Here is an 18,834-nt window from a genome sequence, read left to right as displayed (position 1 = left end):
GCACATTAACACTTTTAAGCATTATATTTTTCATACATCCAAGATTTTGATAAATGTGATATTGAAATGATATCTTGAAGGTTTGATGATAATAGCTTTGAAAATAAGATATTTCCCAAACATGAAAATCACAGTAACAGATCACATTGTTTTTTAGTGTTTCTTTTATTGAAAATAAATCCTCTCCTCATACACTTTATCTTGATTATAGTCTCTCCCTGTACTTCTCCCAGTTTCTGTTCTCCTCCCCTCCCCTCCAGATCCCCTTCCTTTCTATCTCTTATTAGAAAAAGAACAGAATGTTGAGATAGCAGTAGAACATGCCAAAATAAAATATAATAAAACAAAACAAAACCATCACATTGAAGCTGAACAAGGCAACCTGACAGAAGGAAAAGAGTCCCAAGAGCAGGCACAAGAATCAGAGACCAGCTCTTTCACATATTTGGAAGCCCCATAAAAATAGTAAGCTGAAAGCTATTATATACACAGAGGACCTGGTGTGGATTCATGTAGGCCCCATGCAACCTGCTTCAGTCTCTGTGAGTTCCTATGAGTCTTGCTCAGTTAGTTCAGAGAGACTTGTTCTTTTGATGTCTTCCATACCCTCTGACTTTTGAATGTTCTATGTCTTTTTCCATGGGTTCCCTGAGCTTTGAGGGGAGGGATTTGACAGAGACATCCCATTTAGAGCTGAGTGTCCCAAGGATTCTTTTTCCACATAGTGTCTGGCTATGCGTCTCTGCATAAGTTCCTGTCTGCTACCAGAGGAAGCTTCTCTGAGGATGACTGAGTAAGGCACTGATCTATGAGAATAGCAGAATATCATTAGGATTAATTCTGTCAATTCTTTTTTAAACCTAGTAATGCTTGGTTTTACCACAGGTCTCTAGGCTATCTAGTCTGGTTCTTGGACATCCAATCAGTGTTTCATCTTATGGAGTGGGACATAAGTCAAATCGGATATTTATTGGCCACTCCCACAAGTTCTGTACCACCATTCCCATAGCATATTTTGCAGGCGGGACAGATTGTAGTTTTAAAGTTTTGTGACTGGGTTGGTGTTTCTGTGTCTCTTTTGGTAGCCTGCAGAGTATCTTCCCTCAACAAAGACACTAGAAAGTAAGGGTGAAGGCCACATGTAGGACACCAGCTTGACTTCTCCATGTTCAATGACCTGTGTGGGTATTGTCCTCAGCAATGGGGCACTGCTGTCAGTTTGTGGAGAGAAATACATTGTCAAAAGCCTGCATTGTTTAGGGATTTCCATGGAACTCCCCTTGGCCAACAATTTAATTGAAAGCAACCCAGTCCCAGTACTGGAATCCCATTTGGTGACAAGAGATGACCAGTTGGGACTCCATATCCCCTGTTATTGGGAGACCTCATTAGGATCACCTTCATATATTTTAGGAAATTTCCACTGCACTAGATTTCAATACCATCCCTCAATTGCCCACTCAATTCCATCTTTCTTTCTCTGCATTCCCTCACTCAACCTTATCTCCCTTCTGCCTCTCCACTTCTTCCTCCTGTTCCTGCTCACCCCAACTCAGTCCACCCATAAAATATATTTCCCCCTCCAAGGAGGATCCATGTGTCCCCAAAAGTCACTTCCTCTATACCTACCCTAGCTGGGTCTACATTGTAGGTTGATTATCATTTATTTAGTGGCTTATATCTACATATAAGTGAATAATACCACATTTATCTTTCTTGGTCTCAGTTACTTCACTCAGGATGATTTTTTTCTAGTTCCATCAATTTGCCTATAAATTTCATAGTGTCATTTTTTTTAATACCCGAGTAATATTCCATTGTGTAATTGTACTACAATTTCTTTATCCATTTCTCTGTGGAGGAATGTTGGGTTGTTTTTTAGTTTCTGACTGTTATGAATAGATCAGCAATGAATGTGATTCAGCAAGTGTCTTTGTGGTAGGATGAATCAACCTTTAGGTATATTCCCAACAGTGATGATATAACTGAATCTAGCAGTATTTTGAGTACCAGCTTTCTGGGTGAACTACCATATTGATTTCCACAGTGGCTGCACAAGTTTTTGCTCCTGCAGCAATGGGAGAAGTGTTCCTCTTATTCCACATCCTCAACAAACAACATGAGCTGTCACTTGTGTTATTGATCTTAGCCATTCAGACAGGTGTAAGATGGAATCCAAAGTAGTTTTGATTTCTATTTCCCTGATGGCTACAGATGTTTAACATTTCTTCAAATATTTCTCAGCCATTTCAGTTTCCTCTGTTAAGAAATCTCTGTTTAGATCTGTACTCCATTTTTAATTAGGTTATTTGGTTATTTAATATCTAGTTTCTGGATTTTTTTTACATATTTTGGATTTTAGCTCCCTATCAGACGTGGAGTTGGTAAACATATTTTCCCATTCAGTAGGATGCTGCTTTAGCTGAATGATGGTGTCCTTTCCCTTACAGAAGTTTTTCAATTTTGTTAGTTTCCATTTACTAAATGTTGATCTTAGTACCTGTACTACCAGGGTTCTGTACAGGAAGTTTTCTACTATGCCAATGAGTTAAAGGCTATTCCTCACTTTTTTGTCTTTCAGGTTCAGTGTATCTGATTTTATGTTAAGGTTTTTGATACAGTTGAGTTTTGTGCAGGGTGAAAGATACAGATCTATTTGCATTTTTCTATATGCAGCCATACAGTTTGACTAACATCATTTGTTGAAGATGCTGTCTCTTTTCCAGTGTGTATTTCTGGATTCTTTATCAAAAATCAGGTGTCCATGGGTGTGTGAATTTATTTCTGTGTCTTCAATTGTTTTTACCTATATGTCTTAATTAGGGTTTCTACTGCTATGAAGAGACACCATGACCACTGCAAGTATTACAAAGGAAAATATTTCATTGTGGTGGCTTATTTACAGTTCAGAGATTTAGTCCATTACTGTCATGGTGGGAAGCAAAGCAACATGCTGGCAGACATGGTGCTAGAAAAGGAGCTGAGAATTCTTACATCTTGACTCACAGGCAATAGGAAATAGTCTCATTGGGCATGGCTTGAGTATATATAGATGTGAAATCCTGCCTCTCCAGTGATGCACTTCCTCCAACAAGACCACACCTACTCCAACAAGGCCACATCTTCCATTAGTGCCACTCCCTTTGGGGGCCATTTTCTTTCAAACCACCACATGATACTATGCTGTTTTTATTGCTGTAGCTCTGTAGTACAACTTGAAATTAGAAATGGTAAGGTCTCTAACAGTTGTTTTATTGTTCAGGATTGTTTTAGCTATCCTGGATTTTTTTTATTTTCCATATGAAGTTGAAAATTGTCATTTTAATGTCTATAAAGAATTGTTTTGGAATTTTGATGGGGAGTGCATTGAATGTGTATATTGCTTTTGGTAAAATAGCCATTTTTACTGTGTTACTTCTATTGATCCATGAGCCTGGGAGATTTTTCCATCTTCTCATATCTTCTACAATTTCTGTCTTTAAAGATTTGAAGTTTTTATTATACAAGTCTTTCACTTGCTCGGTTAGAATTATCCCAAGATATTTTATAGTATTTGAAGTTGTTATATAAGGTATTGTTTCCCTGATTTTTTTCTCAGTCTTTTTGTCATGTGTATATAGTAAGACTACCAATTTTTGTGAGTTAATTTTGGATCTATCCAGCTACTTTGTTAGAATTAGTGTTTTTGAAAATGTAGGGAAAGTGGGTATTACTTGCCATGAACTAGTTAGAGTAGACTTGAAAGTATCTCTTTTCTTCAGCAAGATATTACAGCTCAAGAAACCAATTTATAACAATATTTGTCAACTGTCATAAAGATATATATATATATATATATATATATATATATATATATATATATATATATATGATGACTTTTATTGTGCTGTTTGAAAATGAGAAACAGAAACATTGGTGTGCTCATCTATATGAGCAAATGAAGACTACTGCATGGATTAAGCTTTTTTCTAAATTAGGAATCAGTCTACCACAAGACCCAGCTATACCACTCTTGGGCATATACCCAAAGGATGCTCAATCATACCACAAGGACACTTGCTCAACTATGTTCATAGCAGCTTTATTTGTAATAAAAGAACCTGGAAACAATCTAGATGTCCTTCAACCAAGAAATGGGTAAGAAAATGTGGTACATTTATACAATGGAGCTGTTAGAAATAAGGACACCAGGAAACTTGAAGGAAAATGGATGGAACTAGAAAAAAATCATCCTGAGTGAGATAACACAGACTGAGAAAGACAAACAAGATATATACTCACTGATAAGTGGATATTAGCTCTACAATAAGGGATAACTATGTTACAATCAACAGATCCAGAGAGACTAGGTAACAAGGAGGGTTCATGGGGGGATGCCCATAATTCCCTGGGAAGGAGAAATAGAAGAGATTTCTTGATTGGACCAAGCACAGGAGGGGGTGGGAACACAATCAATCAGGTTGTGGGCAGGGTTGGAGAGTACTCAAAGTGACTACTGAAAAGTGAGGAGGCTTCATGGTCAGTTAAAAACCAGACACAAATCTCCTAGGAATATACAAGGATGACTCCAGCTAAGACTCCTAGTGATATCAGGTATGTAGCCTGAACTGGCCATATCCTGTGATCAGATTGGTGCCTAACCCAACTGTCATCAGAGAAGCTTCATCCAGCAACTGATGGAAACAGATGCAGACACACAGCCAAACATTAGGTGGAGTTAGTGGAATCCTGTAGAAGAGGGAAGAAAGGATTGTAGGAGCTAGAGGGGTCAAGGATATCACAAGAAAACCCACAGAATCAACTAACCTGGGCTCATAGGGGCTCACAGAGACTAAACCAACAACCAGGAAGTCTGCCTGGGACTGACCTAGGCATTCTGCATACATGTGACAGTTATGTAGCTTGGTCTTTTTGTGGGACTACTAATAGTGGAGGAAGAGGCTGTATCTGACTCTTTTGCTGGCTTTTTGGACCCTATTCCTCATAATGGGTAGCCTTGCCCAGCCTTAATATAAGGGAAGGTTCTTAGCCTTACTACATCTTGATATGCCATGTTTTGTTGATATCCATGGAAGACCTGCTCTTTTCTGAATAGAAATGGAGGAGGAGTGGATGGAGTACAGAGGGGAGGTCAGGGGAAGGACTAGAAGGAGAGGAGATAGGGGAAACTGTGGTCAGGATGTAAAATAAATAAATGAATTTATTTTAAAAAATTAAGTTGTAATACTGCATATTGGTTGGAACGCATATAGTTTCACAGAAAAGAATTAAATTGGAAATAGAATCATTTGTAACATTTGATGCTATTCAAGACCCTAAAATATTGCTTCTACCTTAGGGTTTGAGAAGAGAGGATTTCTATAAACAATGTTCTAACATGAGCATTTTACTGTGGTGATATATTGTGCACCCCCAATAAAACTTATCTGGGGATCAGAGGACAGAGCCAGCCACTAGATTAGACAGTTTTCTGCAGGAAACCATGACCATGCCTAACAGCAAATTCAAAGTCTCCAAAAAATGTGAAGGGGCCCTACAATGATGATTCCATCAGGACGATGATAATACCACTAAGATGGCAAACACCACCCAAAGATCGGTTTTGGACTACAAACTGCTCAGGGCAATTTAGAGATGGCTAGTTGAGATGCTCTAGCCTCACGGACTACTCGAGCAAGCTCTGCATTTTCCCATTATGCAGAAACTGGACAACAAATGATACAGCTACCTCTCTTCAGAAATGACAATGAACCCAAAATTTTTCTTTTCAGGATCCCCTAAAGATGCCATCACCCCCAGACAGCAGGAAATAATTTTAAGAAAACAATTCCCACATTCCCAAGGGGTAGGGTGGTTGATTTTTAGTCATTCAATGGGTTATAGATAATTGTCATTGTTTAGGATGGTTGGTTACAAGTTGTTAGTTGTTAATGGTTGGGGGGGGAAGCTAAACAAAGGTAATTAGAATTGGGGTTCTAAAAAAAAGAGATATAGATAAGAGGTAAATTATTGAATCTACCCTGAAGAAAAAAGATATGGAAATGATAGGATAAAGGGTAGGTAGTTGAATCTATGTTGAAAAGAAAAAAAAAAAGAGGATATAGATATAAGATAAAAGGTAGATTATTGAATCTACACTAAAAAAAAGAAACAGAAATGATGGATAAATGTAGCTGGAAGTTTTTCTGTGTCCCACCCAGTCCACAGCTACTCAGACCTAAGTAAACACACAGAGGCTTATATTAATTAAAACTGCTCAGCCATTAGCTCAGGCTTACTACTGACTAGCTCTTACACTCAAACTAACCCATTTCTGTTAATCTATATGTCACCACATTTTCTGTGGCTTTACCCATGTGCCATTACATGCTGCTCCCTCGATGGCCTGGCATCCCCTGACTCAGCCTTCCTCTTCCCAGAATTCTCCTTATCTGCTTATCCTGCCTATATTTCCTTCCTGGCTACTGGCCTGTTGCTGGAGACCTTCTCTCCAGGTCCCGCCAAGCCCCACAGTTCCACAATCCACGTATAAAATAATCACTCAGAAGCTTATATTACTTATAAACTGCATGGCCATGGCAGGCTTCTTGCTAACTGTTCTTATATCTTAAATTAACCCATTTCTATAAAGCTATACCTTGCCATGTGGCTCATGGCTTACTGGCATCTTTACATGCTGCGTGTCCTGGCGGTGGCTGGCAGTGTCTCCCCCTCCTTCTTCCTGTTTCCCCAATTCTCCTCTCTCCTTGTCCCGCCTATACTTCCTACCTGGTTACTGGCCAATAAGTATTTTATTTATATAGAGCGATATCCACAGCACTTCCCCTTTTCTTCTTTTTTTAAAAAGGAAGATTTTAACTTTAACATAGTAAAATTACACATAACAAAATTATTGAGCAAGAATTACAGTTACAATATTAAAGAAGATATCCTATCTATCCTATATTTGTGAGTTTAAGGTTTTATATCTAATGCATCTTTTATCATAACTGAGGAAATTAAAACTATCTAGTCTTCAACCACATCAAAGACCTCAGAAGGATATAATATTACCTGAGAAATGGGAGAAGGATGTAGCCACTTTTGGGAGTCTTGCAGGGTAGTCAGAGACAGCTGGCAGCCTGGACAGTCACCTAATGTTCCTTTGTAAAGTTGGGGCATCTGTCTTCAGCTTACAGGGCTAGAGTCTCTCCGTCACTTTTTTTCAGTGTCCTGTAGAATGTCTGGCAGTTTTCTCTGCAAAGCAGAAACCTGAAGGACCATCTTGTCAAGCAAAGTTCAGTGGTCATCCTTCCATGGGTCTTGCATGTCCAGTCGATCAAGCAGTCCAGGCAAGAACAGTTTCTTACCCAAATGGCTATCTTTGTCAAGGTGAAGATAAACTCCATATGGAGTGTCTTCAATGCCCATCCTCCTCTCTGAAGTAAATCCAGTGCTGCCAGGAGCAGACATGTCTCACTGTCCAGAACGTCTAAATTTTTAAAACATTTTAAATGCCGTATTCTGTAGGTCTTTGAAGTGTTTGAAGACTACTTATCTGTCTGAAATATATCTATGTATACGTAGAAGACTTAACTAACATGGCTATAAATATGATTATCATAGATGAGTAATTATTAATTGATTTCTTAATTATCCATTATAATTTTAAATGAGTTACATAAACATAATACCTCAAACAAGAATAGAAATATATATACAGCATAACAAAATTAACTTTAAGTTTGTATCAATAAACTAAAATTTATACCAATGTAAAACATTTTAAACATAAACAAAAATCTACACCAATGTAAAACATTTTAAACAAGTTGTTGTTCTTTAAAAATAGGTTCATTAATCTACCCTTTTATCCTATCTCTATATCCTATATATCTATATCATATTCCCCCCCTTTTTTTAGAAAGATCTCACATTTATAATCAACCTGTTTTAAATAAAAATATTGGTTTTTCTCTGTTCCACACCAGAGGGCTCTTCTGATTTGGGACACAAGAATCTCTTAACCATTTTTTTAAGCAATATGTCTGGGTTTAGAGGGGGAGTGAGCCAATTCCACCTCTAAAGCCAGCTTGGTATATTTGGGAATTTGGGTGTAGCATCTCTTACTACTTCCTGCTAGAGGGGGGTGCTGTATCTTATGGGGATGCAAAGAAAATTTTAGGCTTATGGGGTAGTCCATGAGGCTGTATTGTGTGAACCAGTTGCCTTGAAACCGTTCTGGATGTTGGATCATCTGGGCCATGGTGTCATAGGAGATCTTTCAGGGGGTCTTGGCTGGTCAAACCTGATGTATCTTAATCTGGAACAAATCCATAGCCTATGGGTTTCTGTGGAAACAAAAGAAGAACCTCTTTTCCAAACCAACATATCCTTACACCCAAATTTTGAAGTCAAGGTACCTTTAAAATATACATATTGGTTTAATTCAAAATCTTTTTTTTTTTTTTTTTTTTTTTGGTTTTTTCGAGACAGGGTTTCTCTGTGTAGCTTTGCGCCTTTCCTGGAGCTCACTTGGTAGCCCAGGCTGGCCTCGAACTCACAAAGATCCGCCTGGCTCTGCCTCCCGAGTGCTGGGATTAAAGGCGTGCGCCACCACGCCCAGCTCAAAATCTTTTTTGATCAAATTTTTTTTTGCAGTTAAAAATCCCAAAGACAACACAATCTAGATTCTCTGTGTAATATTCATCTTTACATGGCTTTTTTTATATTAATTTACCTTTTTTTGTCTCTTTGAAGCCTACATATATTTTACACACATTGTAAACTATTTCATCTGAATCAGTCTAATTGTGAACCTATTGCTTTAAACTGCAGCATTCTAAGACTGAAAAGGCACTGTGGCTGATGCCTCTGCCCACTTCAGCTTCCCAACATGTGGGTGGTATGTTTTCCACTAGCTCTGTGAGCTATCAAGTCTCAGAAATAGTGGGTCTACGCTTTTATCAAAGTAGTGTGTAGCCCAGAAACCTCTTTTTTTTTTAACCCACTAGTAATTCAAACCTGCATTTTGCAGCATCTAGCTGCCTGTATGAGACATGAACCTGGTTTTGGCTCTGTTCAGAATTGTTTATTAAATATTCTCAGGTTTTAGGTGGAAACTCGAGCCGGTGGGTGCCATTTGTTGCTGGAGAGCTTCTCTCCAGGTCCCACCAAGCCCCGCAGTCCCACAATCCATGTATAAAATAATCACTCAGAAGCTTATATTACTTATAAACTGTATGGCTGTGGCAGGCTTCTTGCTAACTATTCTTATATCTTAAATTAACCCATTTCTATACGTCTATACCTTGCCACATGGCTCAAGGTTTACTGGCATATTTACATGCTGCTTGTCCTGGCAGTGGCTGGCAGTGTCTCCTCCTACTTCTTCCTGTTCCCCCAATTTTCTTCTCTCCTTGTCCTGCCTATACTTCCTGCCTGGTCACTGGTCAATCAGTGTTTTATTTATATAGAGCGATATCCACAGCACTGGCCAATCAACATTTTATTAAACCAGTGTATAAAAGCATTATCTCACAGCAGATAAAGAGTAGATTATTGAATTTACTCTGAAAAGAAAAAAGAGAGAATATGAATATGATAAGATTAAAAGATAGATTATTGAATCTACTTTTAAAAGGCAACTACTAGTTTTAAACATTTTGCACTGGATTGGATTTTTGTATATTGTATACAAATTATGTATATTGATAGCAATCTTAGATTGATATTGTTAGAAAATACTGTACATATACTTCTAATCTTGTTCAAAGTATTGTACTTATACAGTTCATTTAACAATGTAACGCAAATTGCTAGTCTTTTAAAGTTATTATTACCAACTAAATTAGGATATAAGAAATACAAGCTAATAGTTAATCATTACAATCAAACTTGTAGTAATGTTAGGTATGTTTTCAAGGTTAAACATAAATATATTTTAGATAGACAAGTCATCTTCAGACACTTCAGAGATCTATAGAATATGGCATTTAAGATGTTTTAATAACATAGATTCTTTTTTATGACTATGAGACATGATGGCTCCTTGAAGCACCAATCTACTTCAGAGAATATGAGCATGGAAGAAAATCCTTATGGAGTTTACTTTCTTTGTGGCATATTACCCACTAGGCAAGAAAATGCCCTTACATCAACTGCCAACAGTATACTGTCTAAAATAGACTAGCAGGAGACAAAAGAAAGGACTGCCAGATCTTGCCAAGACAAGGTAGAAAGGCCCTTTGGCAAATCCTGCTTCACGGATGAGTCTGTCAGATATGCTAGGCCTGTAGGCTAAAGATGGATGCTCCTATGTTTCAGAGAAATCTTGGGTGACTGTCCAGGAAGTCAGCACTTTCTGTCATTTCTCACATTATTTTTCGAAGTCACTTGTTTGCCCTTCCCGCTTCTTCAGTTAATATTATTTCCTTCTCAGGTCTCCAAGGGAGTTGAAGACTAGATAGTTATAGTTTTCCTTGTTCACAAATTCAGAAAAGAAACTTACTAAGAGGTGTATAAGTGTATAAACTTGAAAGACATCAAAAGTTAGTTTTTGATTGGTAGTACAAATTTGGATAGAATGTGAATTAGGTACAAATTGGACTCACCAAAATAGGCTAAATAGTGGAGTTTTTTGTCTGAATCAGTCAAATATTAATGGACTAGACATTTTTACTGTAATTCTTTGTTTGTTTGTTTGTTTGTTTGTTTGAGACAGGGTTTCTCTGTGTAGCTTTGCGCCTTTCCTAGAACTTACTCTGTAGACCAGGCTGGCCTCAAACTCACAGAGTTCCACCTGGCTCTGCCTCCAGAGTGCTGGGATTAAAGGCATGCACCACCACCATTCGGCTGTTAATGTAATTCTTGACTGTATATATTGCATATCCTTATTGTACTTATTGTGTATAGTTTTTCTTAGATTGGTTATAACCTTTTATTATTTTAGACAAAAAGAGGGAAATGTTGTACACCCTAATAAAACTTATCTGGGGATCAGAGGACAGAGCCAGCCACTAGATTAGACACAGGGGCCAGACAGTGATGGCACACACCCTTAATCCTATCACTTAGGAGACAGATCTGTCTGGATCTCTTTGAGTTCAAGGCCATAGTGGGAATAGAGCCATAGTGTTCATGGCACACACCTTTAATTCCAGCACTTGAGATCTCATGCCTTTGCTTGGGAAGCACATACTCCTTTAATCCCAGGAAGTAAGATGGCAGGGCAGAGAAAGGTATATAAGGTGTGAGGAGACAGGAACTCAGTGTCTTGAGACTGAGAATTTCCTAGAGGTAAGAGCTTGCTGGCTTGTTCTGCTTCTCTGATCTTTTAGCTTTCACCCCAATATTTGGCTACAGTTTTTTTTATTATAAGAACTTTTAAGATTTATGTTACATTTTACCTTCTCAAAAAGTCATCTAAAGTCTGATGGTGTTATCATTTTATTCTCTCTTTAAAGACTTTATCATCTTATTCATAAACTATGTTTCTATGACTGTCTATGCCCATTTTCTTTTCTTTTCAAAGCCTACACACATTTTAAAACACACTGTAACCTGTTTAGGGGTTTTTCCCATCTGGATCTGTCTTTACGGTGCACCTGCAGCATTCTCTGATCTTGTGAGACAAATCTTAAGCTGGTATGTTGGCTGCCATGCAGCTCAGCTTAGCACATGGCTCTGTTGGCTGGCTCCTGCAGGCAGCAGCTAGTAGCTGCACCTCTGTATGACACCAAGCACCAGCCCACCTGAGAGATTGCAGTACTAGGAAGCCACAACTGTCTTCTTGTCTAGAACTTTTCTTAGCTTTCTCAGGCCCTATGTTTGGATATTCAAGCCCCCATGTTGGAGGTCATTTGTGGACAAATTTTTCTTTGGACTACCACCAGCTCACACACACACAAAAAAAAAATGATAGTGAGACTTATTATTAATTATGAAACTTGGCCTATAGCTTAGGTTTGCTTTTAATCAGTCCTTATAACTTAAATTAACCCATTTCTTTTCATCTGTATGCCGCCACATGGCTTGTGGCTTTTACCTTTCCTCCTGCATGTCTTTCTCCCTCTGCCTGACAACTCTGCCTTTCTTACTACCTGGGACATCTCTGTTCTCAGAAGTCCTGCTAAGCTCTTCCTGCCCAGTTATTGGCCATTAAGCTATTTATTAAACCAATTGCAGTGAAACATCTTCATACATTGCAAAGCAAAATTCTGCAACAGTTATCTCCCAGAATACTGTGGGATTTTTCATTGGTATGGCAACTTGGACCTACTCATTCTCTAGCAAATAATCCTTTGCCCAACTTTCTGTGAATAACCAAATAAACTGAATGATTTACAACTCTAAACTTAGTTGTAATAATTTCTTTGATCCTACCATTGGGGCTTCATTTAGCAGAATAGACTCCTGTTCTCCTCTCCACAGAACAAGCACAGAGCATTTGGCCAGCTGGCCTCAGAAATGGAGGCTGAGTTTTAGTGTCTTCACTGTCCACCCTCCATCTGACAGTCATCATTTGCTTTTCCAACTCAATTCTTGGATGATGATGTACCAGAAGAAGTAGACCACAACTTCTAAAGTTCTAGGAATTGAAAGTTCAGGATCACCAAGAACATGCTGTTGTTTTGATTAGAGTGTCTGCTATTCTAGTGAAGCACAGGAAATGGAAAGGGTGGGAAAATACTGTTTAAGAGAAATTAGGGCATGGTTACTTATTAAAGCACATCCATGAATTAAAGAATTACTTACTTATTAAATTATCTAGGAAAACTGTACTACAGAGTAGACTATAGCTACCGGAGTCATTTGCATGGCATCCTGCATGAGAGGTGAGAGGGTGCTAGGCGTCACGTATCGATGCTTATGCAAATTTTATAGCAAGGAGCAGACAGAGGCTCAGCAGATGGAAAATTGTTAAGAAGCATCAGGTGTGAGGGGATTCTGATGAAACACATCTACAGGAATCTTGCTGGTAGCCATATAAGGAGATATAACCTGAGGCACTGTTGGAGAAAAAACGCTCTGGATGAGACAGGGATTATCAGATAGGAAGGGTGGAGGTTTGTGCTAAACTGACTTAATATCATTGTTGGCTGAAATGGGATGCTATAAAGATTTGCATAGTCAGGCTTAGCACAAGATTTAGAGGTCTAAACTAAGATGAGCCAAGTATAATTTAACAGATTTTTCTCTATAAACAGGTATCACAATGACTTTCAGCAACAATGTCTTACTCTCTCTGGCTTAAGCATCCATAACTGCTTTTCTTGCATTACAAATTCTGGACTTTGTCCACATTTGGTAGTGTAGAGGAGACAGATATTGTATCTTCTTTCTCCACGTGCATGGGAAACAAGTTCATGAAATAATGTACAGAAAAAAATTGGTGTCTCAATGTATATCACTTACCATTCTATTGCTGTAATAGGATACCATGACCAGGGCAACTTATAGATGGAATGGTTTATTTGAGGCTTATGATTCAGAGGATTAGGGTTCATAATAAAGGGGACAGCATGGCAGCAGGTGGCAGACGTGACAGTTGGTACAGTGGCTGAGAGCTCACGCCTCAAAACACAAACAAGAAGCAGAAAGCACACTAGAAACAAGTGCATGGCCTTTGAATGCTCAAAGCCTACACTTGGTGACATATTTCCCCCCAACAATGCCAGATCTCCTAAATCTACCCAAACAGAGTCACTAACTGGGGACCAAATATGTAGATATCCCAGAATATGGGGACATCTCATTCAAACCACTATACTGTTTAATAAATATTATATATCCTTAAAAAGTAAGAAAGTTTGATGTGTGACATTGGGACCTGATTTATTCCACATAAGGAAACTTATGTTGTATTCATGTATTTTAAATTTGGGGAAGGGCATGTGTGGAGGTCAAAGGACAATATACAGTAGCCAGTTTTCCACTTCCACTATTGAGTTCCGTAAATTCAGGTCACCAGGCTTTCTGGAAGATGTATTTACCTTGCAAGATTTATCTTTCAGGCCCACTATTTATCTTTTTAAATGGCCTTTTAAGGGGCTAGTGCCACTGGGCCCCATACCTACAATAATTAAAATGGGAACTTTCATGCAAAATATGTGCCACTCAATGAAAAGAGTGACAGGTCACATGGTGCTTCTTGGTGGTTCTCAAATGAATCTCAATCAGAAAAAAACTATAAATTATGGTATGTACAAAAATATGTAAATTATTTCATTTTGATCCAATATGTAAAAAAATTCATTAAAAATATTATTGTCAAAATGGCAAGATGCTTATTTTTCCTTGAAAGGACTTCTTTAATGAATATATATTTTATTTTATTGAGAAAATCATAATGATTTGGAATACTTCTGAATCTTGGGTTTTTTATTAAAATAGATTCTTCTCTCATACAACATATCCTGATTATAGTTTCCTCTGCCTCCACTCCTCCCATTTCCCTCTACCTCACTCTCCCCCAGATCCACGCCCCCTCCATTTCCTCTTCAGAAAGAGCAGGCCACCAAGAGATAACAGTCAAGCAGGACAAAACAATATGGAGTAAGACAAGGCAACAGCCCTCATATTAGGGCTGGACAAGGCGGCCCAATAGGAGGAAAAGAGTCCCCCAAACAGGCAAAAGACGCAGAAACACACCTGCTCCCACTCATAGCAGTCCCACAAAACACCAAGCTAACAGATACAGCATGTCCTCTGAGGACCTGGTGCAGACCCACGCAGGCGCTTGCTTGCTGCATCAGTCTCTGCGAGCCCATGTAAGCACTGCTTAGTTGATTCAGTGGGCCATGTTCTCCTGGTGACTTAGGTTTTTAAGTTCTGGGTTGTGGTAGTTAATGGCTACTATTATTTACCTGTGTTTTCTTCTACCTAAAAAATTCTTAAGTTCTCTTTATCTAACATTTTAACATTGAGGTTCATGAAGTGTCTTAACTTAAATCTCAAAACGAACACTGTTTCCATACAGTAAAACCCAGAGAGAGCAACTGAAGAAATTTCCATATTTCTCATTTACCCTTTTCCACTTATTAGCATAACTTTTTAGCAAATGATTCTTATATCATTAATAGGTTTCTAAAGACATAAAAGGTCGAAGCATCCCTGAGCAAAGAGACTAGGCAGGATATCTAACCAGTAGAGACATCATAGGAGACCTTCATCCAGTCATTTCATCCCCTGTCCCACCCAAGGGTTTGTCCTTGAACATCCCCTTTCTGTTTCAGGACAGCCTTCCCCTAACTATTCTCTTTTCCTAAAATCTGTTATTTAATTTTGTTTTATGTGTTTGTGCATTTTACCTTCACCATTTGTGTGTCTAGTGAGTGCTCAAATGGAGAATAAGAGAGGATTAGATTCCCTGGAACTAGAGTTAAAGATTATTGGGAGTCCCAAGTGTGTCCTGGGAGCTGAACTCGGGTCTTCAGCAAGACCAGCAAATACTCTTAACTGCAGAGCCATCTCCCTAGTCCCTCCCTTGTTTTTTTGGGAGACCCACCTGGATTCAACCCATAAACTGGGGAAGTATCCTAGGGGCTGTATTCCCACCAGGAGACATTAGACTTGAATATGCTGACCCATACTACTCCAGGGTGTTTCTTATTCTAAGTTAAAACCATGGTTAGGCTGAAAAACTATTCAAAATTACCTTTTTTTCTTAAATAACCCACAAAGCACAACAGCGGGGTACTAAATGATCCCAGGCTACCTTCCTCTAAAAGGAACCTTTGCACATATCCCCTATAGTCCACTGTGACAACACAAACTCCATCCTCCAGGACAGGATAAAATCAGATTTCTGTAAATGCCTGGAGTGATAGGGCCTGGGGCCCAATGCTGTCACCAATACAAGCGGTCATAAAGATATTAGGATTGCTGGGTGGAGCTTCCTAGCCAGAGATTAGGGATTTAAAGACTGAATGATGTACAGCTGGGCTAGATTCTAGATTCCCCAGGAACCGCTGAAGAGCTGAGTCAGTGGAGTGCACAAGTACAGCATTGGACATCTCAGGTGAGGCCCTGGCTCTGCCAAAGTAGACTGGGACCTAGAGTAGAGCCCTGGAGAGACTCCCTTGAGAATGAGGCAAACCCAATAGGAATGAGAAAACTTGGCATTCAGGAGCCTTGGTAGAGAAGCAGAGGATAATGATGGAGGGTCGACAGAGCCAACCAGTCCCTTCAGGCATCCAACTTTGTGCTAGATCCCTATGAGTGTAAGTCTGAGCCTGGTCACAGGGAGGGTCTGTTGGTCCCCTGAACAGTGGCAGCCACGCCCAGTGCTTCCCATTCAGTTAGGATCACCTTTTCCCATATCAATACAAGTTAAAACCTCAGGTCTCTTCTGACCTGTACAAAAGGAATACCAAGCAGCATGCCCCTAACCTGGTGTCTTCTGGGGGAGTTGAATGGAAGACTGGAAAGTCTTGAGCTGACCATGCTGAGATTGCTCTCCTCTTCGCTGCACTCCTGCTGGTGGCTCTGGTTTCTAGTGGCATGACCTTGTGAACCCTTTCCTTTTTGAGGCAATAGCAGAGACTCAGGAGGCACAGTGACAACTGTGTGTCAGAGGGATGAGTAGGTGTTGTCTTTCTTATGTTCTCTTAGCTCTTGTAGTTCCCTTACTCTGTACAAATCATAGGCGTACTCTGCCTTACGTCCTTAGTTACAGCTTTAACTTTTGGAATCATGGGGTATGTGAACATCTGTCTGATAACTGAAGCTCACACTACTTACTGTTTCCGTCCCTAGAGCCATGAACAGCCACTCATGTTGGTGGCCTAACAAATACCTCCATATGTTTTCTTCAGACAAACCACATCCTTAGCTTTTTCCATGTTGCTTAGATAAATACTTGGAATAGTTCAAAATCTTGATCCACTCTTGGTACCTTAATTTCTAGTAAAGAAAGAAAAATTTTAGTAACTTTGAAACATGTAGACTGGGATTTCTCTGGTTTTCCTCTAGGTACTTGAGACATGACTCCCACTGTCTTCCTAGTCATCCTGTGCTTGGGAGTGGCCTCGGCTGCTGAATCCCCTAATCCTACTCTGGACGCTGAAGAGCAAGAGCCGAAGATAAAAAATGAGAAGCTGGTTGGTAACATGGGAACTGTTCAAAGGGATCTCAGAAGGAATAGTCCTGGCTGTTAGGAGTACATAGGCATGAAATAGGTCATAGTGGTCATCCATCACCAAGGAATTGCTGAAAGTTGTATACTATGAACACAAGATGGCCTGCATTGTGGACATGTAGGGTGTGGAGAATGGCTGGCTATAGTGTCCTGAGATCCCTCTCCACGGCTCCTCTTTATCTGTCTCAGCAAGTCCACTTGGTCAGCTTATATGTGGAGTTAATATGAAGGAAATACTGCTATTTCTGCTATTTCTAGGACGAAGAAGGATTCAGAAGAGGGATGTGGGAGGAGTTTATGAAGAAGGTTGAACTCTACAATAAGGAAAATGGCCAGGAGGACAAGGATGACTTCAACATAGAAATGAATGCCTTTGATCACTTGGTGAGTGTGGCTTAGAAGGCCTAACTCTGTGTTTCTTTACATCACATTTTTACAGTTAGTTTGTTGGTTTTCAATGTCTTATTTGCTCTTTCCATAAAGACTGATGATGAATTCGTGAAAATTATTGATAAAGTTTTATACCCAATGCTTGGAGAGAAGGAAAAAACTCAAACACAGCCAGTTGGTGATGTCCCTGAATTTGAGGATTTGGCAGGGAGCAGTGCTGTGACTCCTGTACAGGATCAGGTAAGATGGTGTCACACCCCCCACCCCCAACTACCCACTGGGAAGCCAAGAAGGAACTGAAGTTCTCACTTATGTCAGCTGTGGAACAACACACAGTTCACTGTTGACTAAGTCTTCTGTTCTGCAGATTGTGGCTAGAGTTGATATTTGTTTGTAGATGACAACCGGATTGTGGTTAAAGTTGATACTTGATTGTAGGTGACAATATTTTCTTCTTGCTCAGGGTAGATGTACTGCTTGTTGGGCTTTAAACATGGCTGGTGCCCCTGAAGGGCAGGTGTTCCACAGGATGTATTGTGACAAAGCCACCTTGCTGCATTCCTTTTAATTAATGCAACATGTTCTTTGCTTCCAGCCAGAGTAACATGGATGGCAACATAAAGTTAGCCAAGGAGTGAAGCAATCACTGTGCCTTTGTCTCAGAGGCTTCTACCCCAAGATGTGAGATGCCTGATGATGAAAAAGAAGGTCTGTACTAGAGGAAGGGGAGCAGAAGCAGCAAGGGGCCTCCCCATCACAGGATCCAACACTCAAATTATTAAGAGGAACATTGTTGTGAGAACTCCAGGCATGCTCACACTAAAACAAACAAACAAAAAACAAACAAAAAAACAAAGAAACAAAAACTTACATACACTTCAGCCTATGCTCTTAACTCCTATATATTAATGATTCTCAGAATGATTTTTAGATTAAACTTTAAAATAAAGAATATACAAAGCTATGTCTTTAAAAATAAAGATTTATTTAAAATGCAGTATTCTGGTTTCTTTCTATTTTTGTGGAAGTGACTTTTTATGTGGTTAACACGTAATTCTGCTTGAAGGTATACTCACTGTGGGATGGTATTCTGGGAGGAAGTATGAGTGAGTCTTTTCATTAAGGAGTCAGTATTCCATCCTTGATTAAGCTTTGTTTAGAGGGTTTTACGCACCCTCTATTGGCAATGATCTGAAAGTCTATTTGAAAATTTCTGGAATTCAATGATTTTAATTCACATGAATTTGACAAGTGAAAATTGTTTGCATTCAGTGCAAAGAGATGGCCCCTCATTCTGTTCAACTGCACTGCGTCTGTACTGTGAA

The 18,834-nt window shown here is 39.2% G+C and overlaps 1 protein-coding gene across 1 annotated transcript; it reads left to right on the top strand.

The window, feature by feature from the left end:
* The first annotated feature begins 15,892 nt into the window (after positions 1-15,892).
* LOC102905910 (trophoblast-specific protein alpha-like) lies at positions 15,893-18,506 on the top strand. Its single transcript, XM_076573526.1, has 5 exons — positions 15,893-16,000; positions 16,954-17,081; positions 17,378-17,503; positions 17,603-17,749; positions 18,105-18,506. Exons 2-5 carry the CDS (start codon positions 16,965-16,967, stop codon positions 18,111-18,113), a joined length of 399 nt encoding a protein of 132 aa, XP_076429641.1. The 5' UTR covers positions 15,893-16,000; positions 16,954-16,964; the 3' UTR covers positions 18,114-18,506.
* The last annotated feature ends 328 nt before the right edge of the window (positions 18,507-18,834 follow it).

The sequence above is a fragment of the Peromyscus maniculatus genome, chromosome 5 (genome assembly GCF_049852395.1).
Source record: "Peromyscus maniculatus bairdii isolate BWxNUB_F1_BW_parent chromosome 5, HU_Pman_BW_mat_3.1, whole genome shotgun sequence".
Taxonomy (NCBI): domain Eukaryota; kingdom Metazoa; phylum Chordata; class Mammalia; order Rodentia; family Cricetidae; genus Peromyscus; species Peromyscus maniculatus.
Note: the sequence above shows the minus strand (reverse complement) of the source record. Positions and strands in the feature narration are given on the sequence as shown.

Bases quoted from the DNA above. Each gene is read 5' to 3' on its own strand.
- LOC102905910 (XM_076573526.1), top strand. From the start codon at position 16,965: ATGACTCCCACTGTCTTCCTAGTCATCCTGTGCTTGGGAGTGGCCTCG. The intron at 17,082-17,377 runs GTTGGTAACATG...TGCTATTTCTAG, and splicing joins AGATAAAAAATGAGAAGCTG to GACGAAGAAGGATTCAGAAG. The intron at 17,504-17,602 runs GTGAGTGTGGCT...CTTTCCATAAAG, and splicing joins TGAATGCCTTTGATCACTTG to ACTGATGATGAATTCGTGAA.